This window comes from Doryrhamphus excisus, linkage group LG4 (assembly GCF_037039965.1).
Source record: "Doryrhamphus excisus strain RoL-2023G ecotype Guam linkage group LG4, RoL_Dexc_Guam_v1.1, whole genome shotgun sequence".
In the NCBI taxonomy this organism is placed as follows: domain Eukaryota; kingdom Metazoa; phylum Chordata; class Actinopteri; order Syngnathiformes; family Syngnathidae; genus Doryrhamphus; species Doryrhamphus excisus.
Genome location: NC_136360.1, coordinates 19,895,666 through 19,923,664, shown reverse-complemented (window position 1 = coordinate 19,923,664; position 27,999 = coordinate 19,895,666). Strand labels below are relative to the sequence as shown.

Below are 27,999 nucleotides of genomic sequence, written 5' to 3'. Positions count from 1 at the left end.
ATCAACTGAAGGAAAAGCTGCCATGTTGTGTCCAAACAGAATGGGCCTTTATTTAGGAAGTGAAACAAACCAAAAAGATTGCAATCAACACACAAGTTCAATACAAAACAAACCCAAATCAAAATAAACACCATATTCATTTCTGCATACTGGAGATTATGATGGAACACCTCTTCATCCACTTTTGAGAGCCTACACACAAACTCGGATTTGGAAAAATGAGAACTATTTAGCTTCAAAAGAATTCAAATCATTTCTCTGCAATTGGCATCTTAAAGGAAAGTGCACTTTTTGAAATGTTGCCCATCATCTCATGTGACTTGTCTGTGTGTTCTAAAGATATAAAAACTGCGAAAAAGAGGCAGTTATTGGGGCACACTATTAAAACACCTCCAACAAGCTTTTATGGTGTCATATACATGCTGTGAGGATGTAGTAACGAGTACATTCATGAGAACTTTACAGTAGTTGGCCATATTTTGGTGTTATTAAGCATTAGCAGAACTTCCTACCTGGGTGCATTGATTCACATAGCAACACAGAAAGGAACTCTCACCGAGCGTTAACGTAAAAACAAAAAGACATAAGCAGTGGCGGCGCCTCCATTATGTAGCGTTACCTTTTGCTTGTGGCCTGAGGCATTGTAGCTAGCTGGTGTGGCGTGGCTTCACTACACCAGTAACGTAGTTCTTGGGTGTAACAATGTTAATAACAATAATAATAATAATAATGTCATTGTAGCTGTTTGTATATCTTTACAACACATGACATGTGAAAGACATGGGTGTTCATGTCTCTGTTTTTAAGTGCATTTTTCCTTTAAAATGATACATATACACATCATGTTTTCCCATATACAAATACAAAATCATACAAATGACACTCAAGAAGAGTTCCAGGAATCCTGCTACTATTGGGTGAAAGAAAAAGGTGGCTTGAAAGAAGGTAAAAAGGAAATAGAAATATGCATGGAAAAAAGTCTCTCCTTTTGTTAGCAAAACACTATCCAAAATAACTACAATCATTTACATCAGTACAAAGATATCTGGGTTTAAAAATAGTTGCAATGAAAAAACGGGGTCTTATTTTTTTCATCCGGACAGTAAAAAAATGACACTGTGGATCAGAAATCTGCAAAATATGCAATGAAAAAAATAAATCTGCATCTTAAAAAGGTTTACACTGTAATTCATACTTTTATACAAACATTAGAAACAGTATTGCACATCACAACACAGATTCGAGGTTAGTCAGCCTTTCAAAATGTGTTATATTCAAGTTTCAAAGCGGGAGAATCTCAAGTGTCTTCCAAGAATAGAATAAAACCTTCCTCTTGCCTCGCCTTCAAGTGAAATGTCAAGTGTGTATGAAAATAAGAATCATATCAAAACCATCGTGGATGTGAGCGGATTCTTTGTCTTGTCTTGGAACAAAATAATTCAGCACTGGAGGGGTGGGGGCGGATAGACGGTATAATAGTCATATTGAAATAGAAAAATACAATCAAAATCAAATAGTTTTTTGTCTACAAAAATAGTGAAAATAAATATGATATCTTTTTCTTTTACAAAACAGACCACACACGGAACAAAGTCAAAGCACAAAGAACAGAAGTAAAAAGCACACCAGTCAAGTGTTTCAGGTGAAGAGATGAAACAATACATCACAAGAATATGACACGTTCTCCGAACCTGCTGACGACAAAAACTGACACGGGAGTCAAAGTTTGAAGTTGAGGTGTACTCCAAGCGTGCTTAATTTTTGCCACATCACGTCGAAAGACAACTGTACAATGTTAAGTCCATGAAGAATTGCGACAAATAAAACCTCGCATTCACTGAAATAGATGTCAGCAATAACAATGGTGATGATTGGACACCATGTGATTTGTAGATCTCAGTACTCAGTACAAATTAGTTTCGGTTTCATTCCTGTGGAGTCAGCCGGCCCCGTAACTATGGCCTTGCTTTGTGCTTTGCAGCTGCTGTGTGTTGGAAGCTAAAGAGAAGGCGTTCAAGGCGCTTGCCGTGCTAATTAAACGCGCGTGATGGTGGACACAAACAAAAGGTGACGGACTTCCAAAGTTCCTATACTTGTTCTGTGGGGTGTCCAAAGTACAGCCCACAGCCAGCTCCTTTTGTATTAGCCCGTGGAACAGTCGAAAATTTGAATTTAACAGTCAAATAAAAACTCCACACCTACATGGCCTGCGTGATAAAGTGATTGCCTCCTCCCCACAAAGAAAGTAACTGAGATATATCAGGTGGAAAAGGTTATAAAGCCATTTCTAAAGCTTTGGGACTCCAGCCACAGTGAGAGCCATCATCCACAAAAATATGGAACGGCAGTGAACCTTCCCAGGAGTCGCCGGCCAACCAAAATGACCCCAAGAACTCAGCGACGACTCATCTGAGAGGTCACAAAAGACGCCACAACAACATCCAAACAATTGCAGTGTTCATGAATCCACCTGAAGAAAAACCCTGGGCCAAAATGGCCTGCACTGCTCAACTAAAAAATTCAGAAAAAGAACGTCATAGCAACAGTAAAATATGCTGGTGGTAGTGTGATGGTCTGGGGCTGTTTTGCTGCTTCAGGACCTGGAAGACTTGCTGTGATCAATGGAACCATGATTTCTGCTGTCTACCAAAACATATTGAAGGAGAATGTCCAGCCATCTGTTGGTGACCTCAAGCTGAGACCAACTTGGGTTCTGCAGCAGGACAATGATCCACAACACAGCAGCAAGTCCACCTCTGAAGAAAAACCAAATGATGTCAAGGGTCCTGATCCTTGTGCCTCCAATGTGGCTGAATGACAACAATTCTGCAAAGATGATGGGCCAAACTTCCTCCACTGGAAGAGACTCATTGCAAGTTATCACAAATGCTTGATTGCAGTTATTAGCTTTAGGGGGCAATCACTTTTTCACACAGGGACATGGAGCTTTGGATTTGTTGTTCTCCCTTCATAATAAAGTTTCACATAAGAAAATGCCTTTTGTGTTCAGTTGTGTTGTCATTGACAAATCAAATTTGGTTGATGATCTGAAACATTTAAGTGTGAGAAAATAAGAAATCACAAAAAAATGACAGGGGTGAACACTTCCATGATATTCCTGTCAGGTTTTTTCTGCCAATATCCAGGATCCAACGTTCATTTTAACATCACAATACCTCAATGATGTAACCATCATTTCCATTCCATTGCAAATTTCCCCACTGAGGGACGAATAAAGGCATATCTTATTTCACCTACCCCTTCCGGACTATATTGAAATAAACCGTCCATAAAATGGAAGATCCTTGTAAACATCTCTGCAGGTTCCGACAGCATGTCATATATTAGCAAACGATTGAATTCTTCTCCAATCATACAGATAACTTAAGACCAACAGCTTGAACAAATCTCAGAAGGACAACAAATAAGAGAATCTGCACTTCGATCACTTCAGGGTCACTAAAAGGTTACATCAGAAAAGTAGTGCATAATCATTTTTTCAAAGCAATCAGGGAGGTCCAGTGAAGGGAAGTAGTGAATAAACAATGAAGAAGTAAATCAAGTGTTAAGCGGTAAACCATGACGACACACTAACAGTACAGTAGCAGGTAGGCCAGCGGGGGCGGAGCTCCAACACAGATTGTCCCGTAATATTTTCAGAATGGGAAACAATACAGCCCTCCTCGGGCGATGTTGGTATGATTACCAGAGCCTTGGTTTATACACGAACACACACACACACACACACAACACATGGACAACATCACACACACACACACCACCACTGAACACCGCTTTTTGTTTTTGTTGCCATACAAGCCGCCACGGCGTCCACTAAACGTCTACAGCAGAATCACGCTTTGTTGTAAACGGCTGGAACGACAGATAAACATCAACATCAGCATGCAAGTATAAATAAGTCTGCCTTTTCCAAATTCCTAGTATTATTTCCAATGGATTTCCAAAGCCACGCCCCTTGATGCTCATGCTACTTCCAACCCATTTGTCTTTTCTTATTCCTCATTGTTCTTCTTTCATCGCTCCTGACTTTCCTTGCATGCTCGCTCATCCAAACATGCACCCCCCCTGGCATCGGAGGCCGTAAGTGCATCACAGCATTTCTTTTTTTATTTACACGTTTGCTTTGGAAACGGCATTAAATATTTCATCTACACAACTACTCGTATACATATATATATGTATATATACATATATGTTTTGTATTTCTTAGTAGCAGCAACGTTCCTAGAGTAGCTTGTTGTGATAAATGTTGACGAATGCAGTGAGCAGGAACCCGGAGGTATCAGCGAACTCAGAGGTATCTCTGCATCTTTAGTCGCCAAGCGAAAAGAAGGTATAGTCGCTATGTATTTTATGTGTCACAGTTGGATATACTGCAGGATGTACTGCACCAACGCAGTACGAGCCGAGCAGAGGTAGTGTCAGAGTCGTAACAGAGGTGGGGGGTCTGCCTGTGTTGGAAGTGGAACATCTGATACTCACTGTCCGACCAGGTTTTGGTAAGATTCGGATTTCGTAAACATTTGGCCAAAATGTTGCCTCAGTTTTCGCACAATATTGCACTTAACAAACAGTTTCTGTGAAACGGTGTGCCCATTTTGCCCCACAAGTTGCAGATTCACCGTGACTTCTAAATAACCTGTCATGGGGCCAAAGACATTTGTGGGTGCCAGCAATTTGATAAAGAAGCTGAGAAACGAGAAATATTGATTTCCATCTCGTCAGGATGTACGGGAAGTCCACATCGACAATAAGTTCCAGATTTATAATTGTTCTGGATTGTTTTCCATCCATCTATCGCCTTCCGAAGTAGGGTCACAGGGGCAGCAGCCTCTTTCCTCCCAGGTCCTCCCAGTGGATCCCAGCCATTCCCAGGCCAGTTAAGAGGCTCCCCGAAGTGTTCTGGGTCTTCTCTGAGGCCTCCTACTGGTGGAATGTGCCCTGAACACCTCCCCAGATGTCCGAGCCACCTCCTCAATGTGTAGCTTCTCCTGGAAGATAGTCCTTCCTCCTCGCCTTATCGCTAAAGGACATTCCAGCAACCCGACAGAGGAAACTCATTTGTGCCGTTTGTGCCCACGATCTTGTGCTTTCAGTCGCGACTCGGCTCAGCTGCCAGAGTCGGCATCACCGCAACCAGCCTGAACAAGAACGTGAAGACCCAAAGTACTTAGACTCCTCCACTCCACCCTTTTCCGAACCATGGACTCCGGTTTGGAGGTGCCACTTCGCACTCCTGTGAGAGCTCCATGGGAGAGTTCCAGGGAAGCCATGTTTTTTGCATTGTGTACTGCATGTAACACTATAGTTATTCTCTGTAAAACTTATTTTTCTTCATGTTTTTAGCTTAATTGGATTGATGTACGGTAATAATTGTGTAGGTCTCCATTTTCATCTGACCTTTTGGAAGGAATTACGAACAAAAACCGAGGTTCCACTGCATTTTAGATGTGGCACCAGGGGCTATCATCTAATTGCAGGATGTCATGTTGTGTAAAAATATACACCATTGCAGCATTATCCTTCTAGAACGTCTGTTACGGCTCTGATTGCTGATCCGTGTCTAAAGGAGGCTGATGCTCCGTAGTTTGGCGTCTTTAAAAGCGTGTCAGCTGTATGCTTGTATCATTTTGGCTACCTTTGGTTCGTGTCCTTGGCAGGCAACCTCGCTGGTCGCTCACTTGGGAGGGGCGAGCAGCGAGAGCACTAGTAGACTGCCCTCCCTGCCCCCATGCACAATCATTCCCCACATCTTCCTCTCATCTCACATAGAAAAATAAGAATTAAAAAAATGTATAAAACTCAATTTCTCTTTTGGAAAATGTCCTCTTAAGAAAAAGATGACAGTACCACAAAAGGAGTCGTCGTCAGAGCCTGGGACGTGAAGGTGGTGGAGAAACGAGGCTTGTGACGGCTACAAAAGCTAAAGCGCTATTGAGAATGGATGACACACCGTTCAGTGTTAAGGGGTTCCTACTGATCGGCAGACCCGCCCGTGCACCTCTTAGTTCCAGCGGAAGTGGATCTGGCGTGGGCGGTCCGCACCCTCTTTGACCAGCGGCTTGTGGAACTCCCGGCCGGCGCGTGAGTGGATGTTGGCCCAGCAGAACTCGCAGTAGTACTGCAAGCAGGTGACGTTGGCGCAAAAGAAGGGAGCAAACTTCCCACCACAGCGAGCGCCCTGGCACTCGTCGCACAGTTGGTCGTCCAGCACGTATGGCTTCACCTCCACCTGCAACACCCGAGCATCATAGAGAGATATTTGTACGCCGTATAAGAACACATTTATGGTGCAGGAGGAACTTAATGTAGCTATCCTTTCAGCTTTTATCCATCAACGCCTGTCCTATCCTATCACCTACCTTCCATCTATTCATCCATCTACAGACAGTAATCCCTCATTTATGGCAGTTCATTGGTTCCAGACCTGACCGTGATCAATCAACTTCTGCAAAGTAGGGTAATGGATTACATGTAATCAAAGTATTTGCACCCATGTGACAAAGACTATTTACCTATAACTATATAGCCTATAAGTATAAATCTATTTACTCATCTGTGCTTGGAAGAGGTGTGCCATTATTTAAAGGGGTAAGCACTATTTATTTTTTTTTGTTGTATTATGAATTGGACTGAAGGTTAAGTCCACTGGAATGACGAAGACCTAAGTAAGATGTTGATGAAGAGGATGCCCTCGTGTCATACCCGCTTGTCAATGTCGCCGTGTTGCAGCTGTACAAATCTGGCACTGATGGCGGCAATGTAGCTCTGCTGATTGGAGAAGGCCACCCGTCCCGCCCCTTTGGGGTACTTGAGCTCCGGGTCGGTGTCGATCCCCGCGTAGCAGACGCCGCCGTAGAGGCGATCCATAATCATGGCCAACTCAACTAGTCGGCAGCAAGGGAGAGTCATTGAAGATCTTTGGTTGGTAAACACAAAACGAAATATCTCAACGTACTTGCTCTGAGGGGGCGAGGGACTCCTCCCACAAAGATGGTCTTGCGGGGGTCCAGGGGCTGTGATCCATCCATCACAAAGTCGCTGTCGTTCAGGTTCCATGGGCGAATTTGCACCTGCAAACCAAACCCTCCATTGGAACTCCTGCACATCCTGCTGGTGCTGTGGAACCTACCGGTTTATCCTTGATGGTGGGACTGGAGACACACAGGTAGAGCTTGCCGTCCTCCTCCATGCAGGCTTCGATCAAGGCCTGCACTGACGTCTCCTCCTGGAACAGCAGGAAGGCGTATCCTTGGGAACACACACAAAGAACCTCAGGATTCAAATGAAATATCGTCTATCTCCGTCATCCCTCACTACCTTTTGGTGGAAAGTAGGACTTGCTCTCGGCTTTGTGTGGCCAATCCACCACCAGGTGACCAAAGCGGCGGAAGCTGGAGGTTATTTCATCTGGAAGGAAAGTGGAAGAAGATACTGTTCAAAGACTATCAAGCTGTCATGAAAAATACTGGTTCATATGTCAAAAACACTCCGATATCACTCACACAAGACACCTGTGGCTAGCAGTGATCCCTGTGTGCAGTGTAATATCTTCCCGTAACTAAGAGGAAGACCCTCTTCACACTGCGCAGGCGTGGCAAAACGAAAACAATCATGTCTGCCAAGTGGAAGCTAACTGCCAACACATGCTTGCTGAGGTAGCAGGTTAAAAAGCTTGAATTTAATACGGCTTTTGAAGAAAAACACTTGACAAGAGTTTTCAAGGCTCAATCAGATGGTAGCTAATGCTGCGGCCAACTCATATGGCCAACTCTTGCCCGTTTGTGTGTGACAATCAGAAGGATAAGCAATTTCGTCTAAAAAAAGCATTTCCTTGGAAAACACGCGGCATAGAAAATGGATGGATGGATGGATGTCGTTGCAATGCTGCCTCTGTCCACCAGACGAGCCCAGAGGGAGGCTGATGTCATTGCAGCGCCATAGCAGGCACCAGTAAATGTGTTGTTCAGATGGAATCCATTCTGCAATTTTTTTTCATTTTAGTTTCTTTTCTATTTATATACCTTTTAAGTGTTAAGTTGCTGTGTGACGATTTTAGTCCTGGATGATTGGTATCGAAATTATCCTTAACAGCAACCAACATTAGGGTGCATCAAAAAACACAATTATTGAATTTTGATATGGCTGGGCACTAAAAGTGTTCCAATATATATAAACAACACATAAAAAATATTTTGCCAATACATGATTATTTAGGGGTGCCACCATACATCTGTTTTTGTGCAATAAAGTGGTGAACAGTTCAATGGTCACCATGGAGATTTGAGGTCAGCAAAGACTGCAGCTCAAGAACTCTGAGGTGATCTTTATGTTTTTGTTGGTATTTATACTCCTATTACATATTACTAGCAAATTTGTGGTTTTGTCTTTGTAATTTGAATGATTTGTAGTCATATTTATAGGTATTTAGTGCTCATTGCCTCTACTGTAGCTCACATTAGCTAGCTAGTTTGCTAATGACAGTTAGCTAATAGCTGAGCAAGCATAACAACAACAGTAATATAAAGTAGACAGTATTGCTGATGCCTCATATTTATTGAGAGATCAAACACTAAAATCATCAGCTAAAAAGACGTGAAATAATGGATATGTCCTCACCTTCATCTATGTCAGGCGGCAGCCCGCCCACAAACACCTTCCGGGAAAAGCGCTCCATGCGTTCCCCGTTCTGATGGGGGTAGCAGCTGGTGGAGCCCAACACTCCTGGGACACCCTGGTTGCCATGGCTGTCATTCAGGAGATTGTCCTCGATTGGGAAAAGAGACGAGCGTCCTGCAGGTGAAGAGAATACAAAACGGGGCAGGTGAGGCATCTCAGGGTCCAATGCCGTCAGATGTCATTATTGTTTTATTTCACGGTGCGTGCTTATGAGACCAAGCACCTGGGGATTATCTACAATTCATTTTCTACGTGCACCAGCACAAAGCACACAATCATCCATTTGGAAACATCTTTCAGTGAATCCGGAAGCTTTTGCAACACCAAAATACACAATAAAGAGCACTTTTGGCCCTTTTTTAAAAAGTGTCATCTTGCAATGATATTTTCCATAGACTATGTTGAACTGTTTCCTCTCCGGACTGATGCATTCAACTCGCCACAGAGAGTGTCATCAAGATGAGATAATCCTTCCACAACAATCTGCAGTAGTACCATACATATCCAACAGGGGGCACAATCTCTACTTTTTGTCCCTTTGTGAGTTTGTACAGGGTCAGGCAAAATGATCTGACACATTTATAGGTTAAATAAAAGGCAAATAAAGTCAAGAAACAAAAAAAGGGTTTTTATTTTTGAAAAGTACATATAATGCCATTTTGCATTAATTCTTTATAATGCCATTGTTTTTGGTTTCTTGTTCCGTTGCCGCCATGAATTGGACTGGTGAGCATGGCGCTTTCATTGTGGAAACGTTTATTGAAACAAAGGAATCTGTAACTGCAACACAACAAGCGTTCTGTTTGCCCCTCAATCTTGGCAGACATGATCCAGGTAGCAGCTGGAAACACCAGCTTGTTATGGTTACCTACTTCACAGCTACTGGATCTGCATTGAAAACGAAATCGGCCGATCTCGCACCGCCAGAACTGATTACATTTCTAAAACATAATGAAACAGAATGGCATTATGTGCGCTTTTCCAAAATAAAAACACTTTTTTTCGTTCTTTAATTTATTTGCCTTTTATTTAACCTACAAATGAGTCAGATCATTATGCTGACCCTATAGTTGCTTTCAGTAATTAATTGGTTCCAGACAAGTGAATTTTGCTTATTTATAAATGGAATATTTGGGTGGTTAGAGCATGGATTGCCTGTTTACTACCACCACCTAAATACACCTTTCAACATTATTAGAACCTTCTAGAAATGAAATAACAACCCTAAAGTCACCTTTACACACCTACTGCCCAATATAGTAGACAAAATAAGACATAAATAAGACACATGCTCATGTGTGTTGCTGTAAATGTGTTCCAGTGCTACAGGAGCTGAGTAGGTGGCAGACCGGAAGTCATATCATGGTTGAGAGTTTTGTGACTTTTTTCCTAGTGAGAATACTACTTTTTCAACTTCAATTATTTCTACTTTATTCTTTCAATTTTCTTCACATATTCAGCTACACAATAGCATCAAAACCATACCTGGGAGTCCAAGTCAGCTCAATTAACCAGCCAGCGAGTCCAACGAGCGAGTTAGCGCTAAGCAAGTTCACCAAGCTCCCGATCTCATTCTAATTCAATGTTGTTGTCACAAGTATAGAGCGCCCTATCACAGCTGTGGACAGTTTTGTTCCCTCCTTGCTTCTGTCATTATGACACATGGTATACTGTATTTGTATATACCTGTCACACCTGATCGTACATAAGCCACGGGACCAACCCAACTATCAATTAAATGCTTATTTTTTGGTTTGAAAAATGTAATTGGTAAGAGATGACATACAGCACCTTAAGTATACTGCGACAAGAACATCAAGCAAATTCATGTCCATCAGCTTATTAGTAACCTGTGTGAATTTCAGTCATTAGGTGTTTGTAGAACTGCAGCATCTAGAACGCGAGCCGAATGCAGACTCAAAACAACGAAGCATGCCACATGAAAAACAAAACCACATAACACGTTTACCTCGGCGTCTCCCATAGCTCCTGGCTGCATGTAAACAAAGAAGAATGCAAGTTTCACACATGCTCGTCCTCCTCATAACATGCATGATAATATGCGCACGTCTGTTTTTATGCCTGTTCCACATACTCTACATTTGTTACCTCAGTACCCACAAACACTGACTTCCATATGGGCTACTTTGGGTGGAGATCATTACCGTTCAGCATCAGGAGACCGTCTGCTGTCGGGTTTGGACATCCAACACGACCTGCTGCAAAAAACACACACACGTTTATTATTAGAGATGAGAGATTTGTCTTGCATGCTGTTTTGTGGTTGACTAGGACTTATTATTAGTCTACATTATAAGTCAAATATAAATAAAATGCATTCCAAAGGTAATGTAAACAGTAGTAGAATTTATTGTTAAGGGAGGAAAAAAATCCAAACATAAATGGCTCTGGACAAAACAAAGGTGTGTGTCATTAGGTGAAAAAGTAACACTACATTTCATAAAAACAACGTCATAGCATCAGTAAAATACGGTGGTGGTAGTGTGATGGTCTGGGGCTGTTTCGCTGCTTCAGGACCTGCAGGACTTGCTGTGATGAATGGAAGCATGAATTGTGCTGTCTACCAGGGTTGGGCGATATCGCCCTCAGAATATCACGGGATGCATCACAATATGATGATATAAAACGATATCAAATTAAACATCAGCTGACTCTTAAGTCTTAAGCTAAGAAACTTAAGCCATATAATGAAATACACTTGTCTAAAATTGTAAAGCACAATTATTGATTGGTAAGAAAGTGGCCTCTGCACCATTGCGCCTTAATCTTCAACAACTGTAATGCCTGTGTTTGTGATGAAGGAAGATGTCGTCTTCCTTCATCATATACAACTCCAACTGCAAATGGAAGATACGTATTTGTATGACACTGCCTTTAGTTAACGCTTATTCTGATGGACAGTCATGGAAGTATGTTCTGTGTGTGTAGAATGTGTAACGTTCCTTCTCCTCACAATGACTACATTTCATCATTCATCTTTGCTTTTTTTGAAAATGGCATCATTCATCTCGTATATCCGCCACGGTGCAATGTCATCAACTTGGCTTGTTTACGTTTTATCATTTGTAGATCATTATCATTGGAAGAATCTATACCAGTATACCAGTATACCGGTACATAAAATATATCGGCCAAGCCAACTGTCCACTGACCTCAAGCTGAAATAGATACATTAGAACAGGGGTCAGCAACCTGCGGCTCCAGAGCCGCATGTGGCTCTTCAGCCTCTTTATTGTGGCTCCCTTTGTGATGCTTGAATATTTTTAACACCCGAGTGGGGAAAATGCACGTCTTTTGTAATGAGTTTTAAAAAATCCAACTTTGTCTGAGACCATGAATGCATCCTGAGTGAGTTCTGACTGCTATCCAGTTCAGTACATGAAGAAAAACAAGTAATACTTACCTACAAATCTAAAAAATAAATTCAAGATAATTTAAAAACAGCGGCATGGGAACTTGTTTTTACGTTTACAGTAGTTTACACATACATTTATGTAAGTTTATCTCCAAAACTAGCAAGAGTACTCCAACTCATCTTTTCTTATCTGAACTACTTTGATACCCCCAAATTCCCTCCAATGTTGTTTTAAACATACTATATGTTTTGCGGCTCCAGGCTATTTTTCTTCAGTGGGCATTGGGTAAAATGGCTCTTTTCATAGTAAAGGTTGCCGACCCCTGCATTAGAATAAATGTCATTGAATAAATAATACAAAAACATTGAAGAGACCTCTCTGTCTCTTATGTTGTTCAGGCATTTTGGTGCATTTTGGTATAGATAATCTACAAATGGGGTCCATATTTTAGCAAAGACTAAAACAGGCTTTTGTTTGTGAGCTATATTTTTTTCTATTGATATGTGATTTGTTATTAAATTGTTCCAGTGGGTGATATTACATGCTTTTTTCTTTATCCGGTTTTAAACAGTTGCATTCTTAGTGATTGTTAGAGAGATGATGGAAAAAAAATGCAGTCAATGACAAGTTACAATGGACAAAATGCGTTTAATTACGATTAAACATTTGAATCAGCTGACAGCCTAATTTGACAGGGACATTTCCCCCTTGCTAAGCCCAAACAGGCCTTTAAAAAAAATGCATGTAATGGTAATGGTTTTATTTCATTTGAACATGCATCAGATTACAATTGAGTGCATCCCATAATCAGTTCCCAGTTCCACATGTCCAAAAGGAGTAGGAAGAAGCAAAGCTTATTAAATCCTACCCCTCCATCTGGTACTTTTACAATCAGTAACTGTTACAATTGTTCACTTCCTGCTTTCCTAATATAATTTAAGTTAGTTTTTTTTCCACATACTGAAATGCTATGGCTTTTTAACGCAGTCCTAGCATAAAAGTGTTTCAGATTTAGTTCTTCCCTGAGATCATATTTCTCCTCTCTTGTAGAAAAGTATTGGATGACATTTTTCGGTAATTGGTTATTTTTAGCTTTATGCATTATTTTAGCTGTTTGAAGTATTTGTGATTTTAAAAATAAGGAGTTAGTATGTTCTCTATAGACGGCATTATGAATTATCCTTACTGACCTTTTTTGCAGTACATTTAGCGAGTGAAGATTGCTTTTATAGTTATTACCTCATATTTCCACACAATAAGTAAGATATGGTAGAATCAGACAGCAATAAAGAGTGTGGAGGAATTTCTGATTGTGAACAAATTTTGCTTTATCTATTATTTATCTATTACGATCCCCAGAATTGTATTTTCCATGTACTCCGCACGTAAAATATGCACTTGCAGATGTGTATTCTCCTAGCTTTACGTATTGCTTCCTGTCAGCTAAGTAGCTTTTGACCCAGTTCAGAAGTCCCATCCATGATCGATAACTGGGGGTTCCATGTTTTGGAACCGCTAGCAGCCGCATCTAAAAATGGCAACAACCCCCAATTTGCAAAGGCCCTCCTCACCTCTCTCGGCAGGCGATCGCATCTAAAGTTAGCCGGTGTGCTCCCACCCCCTTTCTGTCTGCTGTCCAAGCTAACCCGTGTCATCTCCACCTGTTCCTGCAGGAAGAACAACTAACCTGCCACAGACGGTGGCGCATGGGGGTATGTACTGATTTGGAATAGAAGTGACACCAACTATTATCTACACATGCACTATGATAAAACAACTATGGCATGAATTGCATAGAAGCTTATTTTACAAACACATGTAAACACCTTCATGAGACCAAGCTTGACTGTGTAAGAATAGGATAACACACGCAGACCATGGCAACGACGACCTTGCTTGAACTTCTTTTTACGCTTGTACAACGGTCAGGAGTCTCATAACCCAAACCAAAATTTGAAGAAAATAGCCTTGACATCAGAACAGATAACAAGATGAGCAGCATGTTTGAGCGGAGAGGTTGAATTGTAGTCCAATTGTCCAATTGTAGTCCAAAACTGAATAACATTTTCCTCCAGCAATGGCCACATAGGGAAAAAGAAAGAATGTTCCGACAACTTTATCCGTTGTTTTCTTTGTTTCTGATAATATTTCAACTTCAAAAAAATCTTCTTAAATAATCTTTGTAATATCCAGGGTCAGCGTGAGAAATTTATAGTACTCAACATGAATTTGACTTAAATATGCTTGTATACTCTCCATCGTGTTGCAAGTTCAGTCTTAACAGAACAGATAAATGAATACATATTTCTTTGGCGCGAAATTTGTGTCCCTTATAGGGGCATCATTAAGAATAATGAAAAAAAATGAAGATGCTAATAGTACAGTTAAACATCACCACTTCATCTATGTGATCAAAATCGGCCAATTTCACTCATGGATGATTGGTATCGGCAGCATAAAAACCTGATCGGAGCATCCCTACTTGACACCTTTAATATTTAATACTTTTTCTCCCTACCAAATTTTCCAAAAACTGCCAACTTTGTTGTTTTGCTTGTTTTTTCACATTATGACTATTTTAAATGTATTTTTTCTTGAATATTTCAACTTGATGCTACTTAAATGATTTGTCCTCATAATATTACAAAGTTATTCTTTTTGGCTTTCATATTTTGACTTTATTTTTCAAATTTACTGCTGATTTTTCAATTTGGACTGTTTTAGATATTTGTGCCACAGGCCAATGGGAAAACAACCATGGTGGCAAACAATCACTATCACTATGGCCGCCCCAGTATAGGCCATTACCAAATGATGGAGCTCGACCAGATCCAGACCCAATAATGGCCCTTTGCGGATGGGTGGCTAATTGAAGTGAATAGGAAATATAATAAAAATAATAATAATAATATAATCATGCTGTTATCGGCTGTACAAGCAATACTCCTCCTCCTCTCGCTTGTGTAGCAACGGGATCAGAGCTGGAAGGTCGTATAAATACGGAGCTGTATTAGGCTCTCAGCAGGGAGAAAATAAGCTTCGGTGCAGAAACACTACACAGCTCCCTCACTCTCTCACACACACACACAAACACACACTGCAAGGAAAGTGATAGGTGCTCCTCACCTTTCATGGGCTCCTGCTCGGCCCGCATGATGTCAATCAGAGAGCTCTCCAGGGAGTGCATGTTGAGACTCTCGTACATCCTGGAGCGCTCCTGGAAGGACAAAGGAGCATGTGAGAGCTTTTGTAGCTTCCGAAAGCAAACGTCATCGCTTCTGCACTGTGTCTCAATGGTAATACAATAATAATAATAATAATAAAGCCTCTGCAGTATTTGGTTGAGCATGAAAGAAAGGGTGCAGTGGTTGGATTAACATTCCGTATTTGTTCACTGTAGGGGTCCTCAAGGTATGCTGGCCAGGAAACAAAAGGGAAGTAGGAGTACAGTACACGTTCACGACTATTCTGGCTCATATTTTGTCCATCAGCTGTCACTATAAACACATATTGTACATAGTACTCATTGCGTGACAGCTAATTGCTTCCACACTCGACTGTAATCAGTGAAATACTGGGTTCGGGAAACGGACTCCTCAAGAGGGGCTGGACCTTCTTCTACTTTGGGTCAATTCCCTACGTGTTCAGGTAATAATGCACTTCGTGGCACCTTATTATCTCGTCGCTGTGATTTGCAGACGACGTGGTCCAGATGGCCTCGTCAGGCTGCGACCTTCAAGTGCTGTTTGCAGCTGAGCATGAAACTCAGTGGGATGAGACTCAGTACTTGCAAAGCACCTCCGAGGCCGTGGTCCTCAGTGGATTGCAGCCTGCGGTTTGGGAGTGAGGTGGAGGAGTTTAAGTCTTGGTCACAAATGGGGCAAGGTTGGAGCGTGAGATTGACAGACGGATTGGTGCAGCATCTGCAGTTTCGATTTACCAGTTACCGATATCTACAGTCATGAGCTTTGGGTTGTGACCAAAACAACCATATTGTGGATACAAGCGGCAACTTTCCTCCGTAGGGTGGCTGTACTCACCATAAGATAATCTATCTGGTAAAAATCTTTATGTATAACATCAAAATATGCCAGGTTACGACATTGACACCTGCGGAGTGGCTACTCTATTTTAAATTTCGTGGGTGCAGTTTATATAACGTTGCAGGAATTGAGGTCATATAATGGATTAGAAACATTGTGATAGACTAGAATTAGCGAGGGACGACTGTATTCCTTTTATAACGTGTAAGCTAAAAGGCAGACTTGTGTCAGCGACCGACAGACGTTAAACAGAGGAGGACGGAAGGGAAAAATCTGAGTCTGAACAATTTCTGACCTGACATTGTTTATGGAAATGCTTCCTGGAATATGAACATCATCCTGCAGCTCACTCACAATGTGGGCTTTGGTCCAAGCAGTGCTTTCAGTCTGAACATCTTTTCTAGCTGCATTTAGGCCAGTGTTGTTTTTCAGATGCACTGATGAAACCAGGAAAAAAAGTTGTTTCATGAAGAGAAGAAAGATGGCCACTGTCCACTGCTCAGTCCTGAATTCTGATGACACTTGAATTGCCAACCGTGTCAAAGCAAAGGCCATTCTGAGTGTGACATGACACACACACACATTTTGCTGCTTTGAAGCAGTGCATGTCAGGGACTCATCTGAAATACAGTGCCATCATTCTGTTTGTACAATATGAGCGACTGGAGGTCCAGCGAGGCTACTACATGGAGATTAGGGTTGGGCGGTCATTTTCATCTACCAGTATACATTCTTACAATGATGAGAAAATGACTTCTACTGGTATAAATGATAAACGGAAGCAAGCTAAGTTGATGACTGTCGCCCTGTACCTCAGCATGTCGGGCCCTATGATTTACCTATTGACGAAATGGTGGAATTGGCCAATAAAACAAATGTACTGTTTACCGTTGAGTCTCGCAGTAATTGCCATAATGTGAATGCAAAGCTGTCGTTGTGAGAAGAAGGAACATTTGTGTGGTGAAGTATTTACTTGGCAGGCGGAGGAGCGCTCCATGGTGGCACAGTCATTAAAAACACTACACCGCCATCCACTGAAGTAAAAAGCGGCGATAAACACCAGCGAAAGTTGGCAGAACCTCCTCTGACGGAGCCTGAATGGAAGCCAGCTGGGTTAGCTTAGTTTAGCATGTTAGTGCGGTTGTGTGTGAGTGTGGCTGGATGAATATATTTTCACCGCGTCATGTTTTACCTCCTTAATGTAAAGAGCGTTTTAGAACACCCGATGACCATGTGCAGGTTCTGAGTGACAGACGATGGGAAGCATGTTTATTCTTGCTAACCTGTCTCATGAGAACAAGAACTTCCTGAATCTTCTCAGCTGTGTTGTACGATCCAGGAAGCACAGCACCTTGCTATCAAGTAGACCTACCAGGGAAATGCAGTCATGGGATTTCATCCCATTTCTCCTGAAGGACAGGAGCTTTAATCTGGCGCTTTAGACCACTCAGGTGCCCTGACAGGAAAAAACTGACACCGGAGAAAACTCAAAAGGAAGTACACAAAGGACGATAGTCATGCAGATGGCAGCAGAAGCGTGTTGGGCCCATAACCCAGAAGTCCATGGATGGAAACCATCCTCTGCTACGTTCTTTAGGTGGTGTTTCTTTTACAATCCACATTTGAACACCACGTCCATGACAGACGTTGTGGAGACCCCTGGCAGTCGGAACTGAGCTTCCATGTGTTGAGCCCACAGACTTGTGCTATGTTGCAATACGTCAGGCAAAGCTAGCACCGGCCGCTCAAGGGGTCACCAAATGTGGAGATGTGATTGACAAGGATAACACATAAAGCGTTTCCTCTTTCCTCAGACAACTCCTTAACAACGTCTCGTTTCATGACCCGCAAACGCAGGTTTGTGGAAAAGTGTGACCTACCATGCTATGCTATGAAATATTAACGTAACTTTATATTTGCATTTTGCGGTCTTTATTTTCACTGAGAAACTATTTATGTTGTTGTTACTTGAGTGGTGGGATTAGCCACAGTAGACTGGATTGACAAGTGCATTTCATTTATTTAGAAAGAATACACTTCTTTTTTGTTATTTATTTGAAATATGTATATTCCACTTTCGGGCCACATGATGGGACACGTTTCTTTCCTATGGTGTTGTATGTATTTTTGTCTAAGAGCATAAAAATGATAATACTAAAGAAAGATGTTAAGCTCATTCAATATCAAATACCCCCCAACTTATTTATACATATTCGTTTTGTGCATGAGCTTTCCATTTAACGGCCACAAGGTGGCAGAAGTGCATTTGATAAGCGCTCGGCAGGGATCCTGTCAAAGGAAGAATCACACACAGGAAGAAGGAAGTGAGAGGAAAAAATAATGTCCAAGTGAAAATTATGCTTGAAATTTACGTTTTCATAAAAAGCTAGTTTTCTAGTCCGGAACAGATATTTTCCTAGAACTTATTTATGCTCTCCTGCTGATTACTAAAAATTTGAAAAAGGTACAAAGAAACTTTTTTCCCTGATGAAAGATGGGGGTCTAAATCTTTCTCTTTGTAGGTTGCATCTTCATATAGCTATAGAAAACAAAATTCTGCCAAATTGTCAAAAATGTGATATCAGCTGTGATATCATCAAAAACAAACAAAACAGCGAATAAAGTTCAACATTTTGAAAACTTTGGTTGCAAAAATAATTGTAATGTTAAAAAAAATGTTAACACATATTTAAAATGAGATGAAATATTTCATTGTAATTTTCGGAAGTATGATGTATCTATTTTGAAATCTGAATATTGTGAAAATGCATTTTTAACTTTTAACATTAACATTTTTAACATCCTCAAAACTCCTAGAAACAGTATGTGACCCACTTTTGCATCCCTGCCCACCGGCTGTAAAGAAAGGCGGTAGTGCCCCCCCCCCCAGTCACACACCTGCAGGGGTAACAAGGCGTTGCTGTTGCCGTCGGTGCGGAACACGTTCTCCTCCATCCACGACTTGGGCCCCAATGACCCTCCAACACGGGGGAACTTGGGCGGGGCGATGACGTTGCTCTGGAAGGCCTTCTTGAGGGGTGAGGCGTGGCCGCCCCTGCGGTGGTCCCAGCCCCATGACGCCCCGCCAGAGCTCCAGCCGTTACCCTGGTGGCCCCCCCAGGGTGATGTCTTCGCCACGGGCTGCGTTGAGGAGAAGGGAGAGCGAGGTTGAACCTTTAAAGGCCACAAATACAATTCCACCTCCTATCCCGCCTCTGCGCCCCCGGTTGATCTGCCCCTGTAGCAGGGTGGGTAATAAGATTTAGAGCTTTAAGACTTAAGTATTGTGCAGCATACGCACTCTCCCTCTACCTGGACCTCCAGTATCCTAACTTGCTTTCATCTAGCGTGGAAATGGAATGCAGACATAGTTGGAGAACAGAACACCACCTTCTAAATATGCTTGATAACATTATTATAGTCTTTATACTAGGGATTGACCGATATGGGTTTTTTGGGGCCGATGCTGATACCGATTTTTTTCCATCACCCTTAGCCGATGGCCGATTTTGCTTGGGCAGATATTCGTGGCCGATACTGCTTTTGCTCCCTCAATTTATATGAAAAAATGACAATGATGACAAATATACAGGTGTCAAGTTTAAACAAATATTTACTGAAATGTAAACACTGAACACAGTAGGATTCAGCTTTCTTAAACACACATTTAAACGGCATTATCAACTTAAAAAGGAGTAAATATTCAACCATGTGCAAAACATTTCTGTCGTAGTTTAAGTTTTATCTAGCATCGATGTGATGACTGCTCCCCCGCAGTGTGACGCACCCCCCCCCCCCTCGCCCACACATCACACTGACACAATTTAGTAAGATATATAAAACATTTCTCATCATTAAAGTTAGTTTTTGTTCATTTCCTGGTTTTCAGACCCACAAACTAACCTATATTGTAGCGTCGCTGGGAGCACTTCCTGGTTCCGAGCGTGCTTTGCGGCACCGTCGATGTAAATACTTCGTCAGTTTGTAGTTAAAGTTGCATAGTTGTTCATTCTTGGTCTGCTCAACTAGTGAGAGTGCTTTTATTCGTCTGTTGCGTTGGTATGTGATGTTTTTGGGATTTCTTGTTGTCACACCATGACTTAAACTGTTATGCCTAGCGGTCACCCAGTGAAACATGATGGGCTGGGTATGGTGTAAAAAGCAAGCTAATTCTTAAAGTTGGCATTCATGTCACCTATTTCAAAGTAGGTGGCAATATTTCAACTAAGCCTAACTGTTAGAGGCCAACTAAAAGTTGAAAACGTACCCTTGTTATGATGTGGCGGAGGCGGGGTGCCGTGACTGCGTTGTGTTGCAGGGTCCTCTGGCAACAAATAGCTGCCTGGCAGATGCCGGTCTGTGAATCGTGCGGCAGAAAAATATATCGGCAAACCCACGCGTGTATCGGCCGATACAAGTAAAGAACACAAATATCGGCTGGCCGATTTATCGGTCGATCCTTACTTTATACATACTCCTATGACACAATATAGCAAACGCAATAACAGAAAATAAGACATATTACATAAGGTAACCATGTTTTTTATGCTCTATCAAAATATTCAATTTATAAATAAGGAATCCCACTGGAAGGGCTGCACGGTGGGTGAGTGGTTAGCATGCAGGCCATTTGCATTGTAAATACCGTATTTTTCTAATTATAAGTTGCTCCGGAGTATATACTCCATCTGTCCAAAAGTGCATCGAAAAGAGGAACAAACATATAAAGGTGGCATTTATTTACAAATCTATTTCACTAAATGAAAGCGTCAGTTGTTCCACAACACAATAGCTGGCGTATAGTATATACAATAGCGTATATACAATAGCAAGTTCACCAAGCTCCCAATCTCATGCCCCATCACAAGCCTATAGAGTGCCCTCTGGTGGCTTAACTCCTTGCCTCATGTTGGTCAGTATGAATGAACATTTAAAAGTCCTTTTCACCCTGGACCACGGCAGAAGTATGGTTACCCTCTGAGGGTAAAATTATATCAATGTGTAATCCCTTCATGATATTATTATACATTTGATTATTAGCATTTTTACACTGACTGAAAAACTGAGAAACTGACACTGAAAGAAGTCAAGAAGCCAAGTGGAAATTTTGATTAGTTGACTATTGTATCATTTTTTAAAATAATTCAAATATTAAGTCTTTTTAATTTTTTTTTTTTTTAGATTTTTTCACTTTAGTATGTATAATTTCTATACTAAACATACAATTAACAAATTGTGAAACAAAAGTGTAAAAGTTGAACTTCATCACACAAAGGAGGAATTAAAAAATATAAAAAAAAGTATAAAAAAATGTAAACAATGTAATCTAAAATTTTTATTTAAATGCATATAATATGTATTAAAATAATAACACAATAACAAAAATAACTAGGGTTAAAAAAGTAAAACAATACCAAAATTTAAATCGATATGAAAATATTTACAAAATAATGTAAAAAATACTACTAATAAAAATAAATAATACAAATAAATTTGTAAAAGTGTATATTCCCAGGCTTTTGTGGGCTGCGTGAAACAGATTTGGCAGACTATTTTGCAATGATACCTTTGAGTGCAATGTGGTTTCACCAAATTAATAGTGCTGGCTACTAATGAGATACAGTCCAGATACTACTTGGTTTGAGGAAACGCCAGTATTGGTTGATTGGCATGAGTAAGAAGCAGGATGCACCACATGATTTTGTCTGTGGTTGTACTACAGTACCACTAAAGGTCTATCAGACCATTCTAATACCGGGTGGTGGCATCATCATCATCACTCAGAACAATGCATTGTGACCTGCTGCATGGAATCATCTGAAGGAGGCTGGTGGTGCTCACCTGGTGGCCTTGGTTGTAGTTGTTCCTCTGCTGCAGGAAGGCCCCGTGCTGGGGGTGCATCTGAGGGCTAATGGGGGACCTGCGGCTCTGCTGAGGCTGCTGCGGGACCGTGAAGGGACCGCCGAAGCCTTGCACGTTCATCCCGGCGCACGGATTAGCAGACACGGGGGAGAAGCTCTGGAAAAAGGCCGGGTTGATGGAGGACGGGATCCCCGTGTAGAAGCTGCTGTCTGACTCCGTGCTGGGCAGCTGGTTGACGGCGTGGAGGGAGCCCACGGAGGGTGGCGCGGGAGGGGGCGACGAGCTTGTCTGCACCGACCAGGGCGTGCCGAAACCCGGGAGGGAGGGCGAGGGAGAGCCCCCGCCGGTGCTCTGCATCTCCTGAGCGGGGAGGTTCGGGAAGGCGGCGCCGAGACCCCCGGACAACATGTTGCCGTTGTTGACGTGGTGGGCTCTGGGGGAGTCCATCTGGATCTTGCGGCGTTTGACGGAAGTATTGGCGTCCTCCTCTGGCGTCCTCCTCTGAGTACCGAACTCCCCTTGAAGGTCACAGGCGGGCTGGCTCGAAGCCTCTCTGCCGGTTCCGATGCTGGTGATCTGCTGCTGTGGCTTTGTAGCGATTTTTCCTGCTCGGTGGTCGGGGGTGTGTGAGAATGTGTCACCCCCGACACCCCGGCATGTTTTGGTGACAGGACGAGCCGGCCGGGCCGCACTGGCAGCAGAACCCGCAGCAGAACCCGCAGCAGAACCCGCCCTGTTTGCTTCCGAAGCAAACGTTTGACAAGAAGCTCGTTTAGCACCGAAGGCGGCCTGACATCTTCCCTTTTCCCATCTTTTCTTTTAGAGGGGGGTCTTGCTAGCCGTTAGCCTCGATGTTCATGACGGTGCTCCGGTGCCCCCCCTCCTCCACTCGGCGGCTGCGGCAGAGGATTAAAGTCCCAGACGGAACTACGTCACGACCGCATCACGCCTCCGTGAGCTCGCCGCACAGGCCCGCCTGTAAAGAGGACCGCATAGATGACGTCATGCGTGTGCGTGTGCCTCATTATTCATAAAGTCCAGTTGTCATCATGACCTTTATCATGAATTATGATAAGAAGCATGAATAAGTTGATCAATATGTTTATTATTGAGCTTGCCAAATATGTATGGTGCAGTGCTGCAAATAATATATTTGTTAATGTTTACTATTTCAAGTCAAGTCTATTTCATTGACTTCAATGTCATGTATAGTGAATGATTCATTGATTGTATAATTCAATCATTCATAACAAAGTGGCAATTCATGTTATATCTTTATATCCTTATGCACCCACATATTTTCTACGTTGTCTGTGTTATGCTTCACTTTCAACAAATTCTTCATCCCTTTGGCTTGTGACTCAAGCGCTCAGATACGCCGTTCAACATCCACAAGTCCATGGAACTCCAGTTTTTGTGGAGCACCTATGAGTAAGTAAAGCTACAATCTTTGTTGGGAATCCGTGGATCTGTGAAACTCCAGTCTTTGCAAAGCACTGATGAGCCAATTAAGTTTGAGTCTTCGATGAGTAACGAGGAGCAAACTGTGAAATTCTAGTCTTTGTCCAGCACTCGGAAATCAGTGAAACTCGATTCTCCATTGAGTAGCTTGTCAATCTGTGAAACTCAAGTTTTTGTCAAAAATCTGTGGAGCTGTGAAACTCGAGTTTTTGTTGAGTTCCCGCAAGTCAGTGAAACTTATTTTATCTAGTTTCTGTGGGTCAGAGAAACTGGAGGATCTGAATCTGTGAATCCGTGAAACTGGAGTCTTTGTCGAGTATCCACGAAAGCTATGAAACTGGAGTTGTTTTTCAGCCCCTGTGAGTCTTCAATGAGTACCAGTGAATCAGTGAAACTCAAATCTTTGTCGAGCACTCGTGAGTCATTGACACTCGAGTTTTTGTCGACTTCTCATGAGTCAGTGAAACTGAAAGTGAAGTGGAGTCATCAAAGAGCACAAGTGAATTTGTGACACTCGGGTTTTTGTCAAAATCCTATGAGTCAGTGAAACTCGAGTCTTTGTCAAGAGTCAGAGAAGCTGTTAAACTCGAGTCTTTGTCCAGCACCTGTGAGTCAGTGAAGCTTTAGTCTTCGTTGAGAATCCGTGAATCTGTGAAACTCTATTCTTGGCCCAGCACTTATTAATCAGTCAAACTTGAGTCTTCAATGGGCGTCGGTGGGTCTGTGAAATTCTCGTCTCTAAGTGGAGTCTTCATTAAGTGATGATGAAGTGTTGAAACGTGAGTCTTTTTGAGCACTGGTGAGTCAGTGGCACTCGAGTTTTTGTCAAATTCCTGCGAACCAGTGACACTCAAGGTTTTGTTGCGAGTTGCTGTGAGTCAGTGAAACTTGAGTCTTTGTCAAATACCAATGAATCAGTGAAATGTGAGTCCTTATCGTGCGCTGGTGAGTCACTGAAAGTGGAGGCTTTCTCAAAATGTGGATACTGCAGTATTTGTCTTATATTGTAGAAAGACTGATTATTTGTGAATAATAGACAAAGTCATTATGGAGCATCAGTAACGAGGCTGTGGGTGTGACCACATGCATGTATTTTCATTGAAAACCTCAAGAATGAAACTTTCTGAAGCTAACACAAGTAACTTAGCCGACCTTCTCACTGCACCCTCAGCTGTGTTGTAAGAGTAAGAGGAACCCCCACCCCCAGGACGGTCCCAGATGCCTCCTCCAGTGAGGAGAGGGTGGAGGCCAGGGTGCAGGTGTGGTGCTGCTGAAGCACCAGAGATTAGCCCAGCTCACTGAGTGCCGGAAGGTTTAAATGAGGCAGGCTGCCAGCTGCTGCTGTCTAATGAGGCGGTCGTGTGTGCGTGTGTGTGTGTGTGCAGGAGAGATTCCCCCATCAGCTTCAGGATGCGGCGGATCCAAAAATGATTAACCTATGTCAAATACATCCGTCAAACATGATTTTTTCTATGGCGCTTTTACCCCGAAATAACAACAATTGTGTGTGTTTACATCGTTTCTCATTTGCGTCCTTGTCAATAACACATTTTTTTCACATGCTGTAGTTTAATGTAGGGGAGTCCAAAGTGTGGCCTGGGGGCCATTTGCAGTGAAAACAACAGCAGTTTTCAGCAGTCAAATCAGCAAGTCATAGTCAAAATTTAACAAGAAAAAATCATAATTTAATGAGATAGAAAAATAACATGATTTTTAGTAGATTAAATACTAAATAAAACATTTTTAAGCGCTAATATTAAAGTAAACATACTACATAAATACATATAAAATAAAAAAACGTGTAAAATATTTTTTTGACGAAAAGTTATAATGTTGTGAAAATATTAAAAGTTAAAAAAAAGAGTGTTTTTCAAGTGGTAATATTATGGAGTAGTGAGTTGTAATTTTTGGAAAAGTAGGTTGGGGAAAAAGCTACTGTATAATATCACGGGAATCAAGTCCAAATATTTTGGGGAATAAAGTCACAATATTACAAGAAGAAAATTTGCGAAACTTATTGAAGAAGAAGAAGAAACTTCTAAGCACACCTATATGTTGGAAAGTGGCAAAATTGCATCCTGTCATTTTTCACTATGTGGCCCTGGCTGGAAGAACCTTTGGACACCCCTGCTTTTGCATGTACTGTCAGACGGGGGGTTGTTTTTAGCATCTTTAATGTACCAAAGTGGCCCTCATGCTTTCATTTGGATGCTTGTGAGCCTCATCCACGGCACTGATTTGGATAGAATACGCTATGTAAACACTAACACCTAGAAATGGACTAACAATAACACTCATCATTACAAAAGAGGCTTGGAAGCCATTTTGATGCTCGGGCGCTAAATATAGTAGATTTTAATTGCATGCTAGCATTAATCCTAATAGAGCCGAGATAAGAAATGTTTTCGTCATTTAAATGTTTGTCAGTGAGTGGATGTCACATGACAGCTGCAGTCATAGCAATAGCACATCTGCTTTGTGTGTGTGGAGCATTGATCAGCTCATCCTGTCCGACACGTGGAGTCATCAGTCGCCATCAGAGGAGTGGCCCATATCCTCTAATCCCATCTCAGCACACAGGACCTATGACCACAGTGGGGGGGGGGGGGGGGGGCCTCATTGTAGAATCACATGCATCACCATTAGAGCCCCGTGTTCCGTTCTACTTTCTCATGCACTCCAAATATCATTACTGAGGTCGGCAAAATGATATTTATATCATGTGCATCAGGCCAATAAATAAACAGACCCGTGCTGCAAAGGACCCCCGGCCCGCACATTGGACACCCCTGGATTGATCCACATGGAAATGACAGCCATTTGGAGAATGTGGGCGTGTCTCAGCATTGGTGCACAAAGTCTCAAGGGAATCCCTTGATGACTCGGCACAGACCAGATCACTTGGAAGTACTTTGCATACAGAAAGTTGGTTTGCCATGTTTTTTATCTAAAGCACGTCAGGAGACGCTACAGGCTGTTTTTGGTCATGTGGGTGCTTATCCAACTGAGGTGTTGCCGGGTGCGTCTAAATTGGAGCTTTCGTGTGTGAGCGAGTGAATAGCTCTTTGTGACGCTGACAGCCTTTTTGCAAAGCGTCTTGTCGCTCCGGCGTAACAATGTCAGATGGCAATCTCTGCTTTTTGCTGTTCTGTGTGTTTGTTGATTTGATCTTTGACAACCTGACTTGCATCTGCATGACTGTTAGTGGAACCTCGCTTTTCCAATCCCTTCCATCCCTTCCAGATGCCCAAAACTGCATTTGATGGAGAGTGAGTGTAGTTTTACATGCAGAAAGCATGTGAAATAATTCAATAGTATTTCTCACCTTCTGCATCACATTGCTGCCACTCGCAACTTTCTTTGGCCCCGTGGTGGGTTATTTAGCACTCACAGACAAAGAGTCAGCAATGAAACGATACGGCAAAAGGACTCGTTTGTTAAGTGCAATATTGTACATCAACATACAAAAATGAATCATACATGACTGGACAGTAATCTTTGAATTCGTGGCTTCAACTCTATCACGGTCTTTCATGAACAAATCATATTGTTTTGTGGTTGCATAATGCCCATTATTATTATCATTCAAAACTGCAGCTGAAGCCTGGTGCTTGTGTGTCTCACCTAAGGATGATCCATAAAGATGAGATCACCGATCTCAGTCAAGTAACCCACACTAAGCAAAAACTCAACTCCCGAGTTATCTTTGTGTCTTATATGTCTACTATATAACAGGGGTGTATATATTGGTGTTAAAAAGCATATTTAGAAGGTTGTAAACAGGTTTTCTATGTCTTATTTCTCTTATTAGTTGACTATATTATATATAAGAGTGTAAAGTGGACTATAGGGGTGTTATTTCATGTCTGGAGGGCTCTAACAATGTTAAAAAGCATATTTAGAAGGTCGTAAACAGGTTTTCTATGTCTTCTATGTCTTATTTCTCTTATTAGTTTACTATATTATATATAGTAAGAGTGTAAAGTGGACTATAGGGGTGTTATTTCATGTCTGGAGGGCTCTAACAATGTTAAAAAGCATATTTAGAAGGTCGTACACAGGTTTATCTATGTCTTATATGTCTTAGTTCTCTTATTAGCTTACTATATTATATATAACAAGAGTGTAAAGTGGACTATAGGGGTGTTATTTCATGTCTGGAGGGCTCTAACAATGTTAAAACTTTAGAAGGTTGTAAAGAGGTTTTCTATGTATTATTTTCCATTATGTCTAATATATTGGGTAATATGAATGCAAAGGTGATTATAGGCGTGTTATTTCATGTCTAGGAGGCTGGTATTAAGACTTAGTATGGTTTAACTACATGGGATGACTGTATGTGTGTTTTCTGGCCTGATGAGATGCTAAGAAGCTAGCATCTAGTTAACATCTGTCACGTTTTCCAGAGGACCAATCCTGCTTGATAAAAAAGAGTGAAAAAATCAGTGAATGACTTCATCAGCTTCTTGTCGTCTTTGTCTTGCATCCTCTAGTGGCCCTTGTGCATTAATCCTATTGTGGATATTCTCACGGGACCTCGCCAATGATTGCGTCCA

The 27,999-nt window shown here is 41.8% G+C and overlaps 1 protein-coding gene across 2 annotated transcripts; it reads right to left on the bottom strand.

Annotated features, from left to right (window-relative positions):
• Positions 1 to 8: 8 nt before the first annotated feature.
• cpeb2 (cytoplasmic polyadenylation element binding protein 2) lies at positions 9 to 22,534 on the bottom strand. Of its 2 annotated transcripts, XM_058074423.2 has the most exons (11): positions 21,962 to 22,534; positions 19,019 to 19,261; positions 15,204 to 15,294; positions 10,866 to 10,919; positions 10,670 to 10,693; positions 8,641 to 8,814; positions 7,342 to 7,431; positions 7,154 to 7,272; positions 6,980 to 7,094; positions 6,727 to 6,908; positions 9 to 6,253 (listed from the first exon to the last, which is right to left on the bottom strand). In XM_058074423.2, the coding sequence occupies exons 1-11, from the start codon at positions 22,427 to 22,429 to the stop codon at positions 6,026 to 6,028; spliced, it is 1,788 nt and encodes a 595-aa protein (XP_057930406.2). In that variant the 5' UTR covers positions 22,430 to 22,534; the 3' UTR covers positions 9 to 6,025. The 2 variants fall into 2 exon arrangements, with proteins under 2 accessions (XP_057930406.2, XP_057930407.2); XM_058074424.2 differs by lacking the exon at positions 10,670 to 10,693.
• Between the last annotated feature and the right edge of the window lie 5,465 nt (positions 22,535 to 27,999).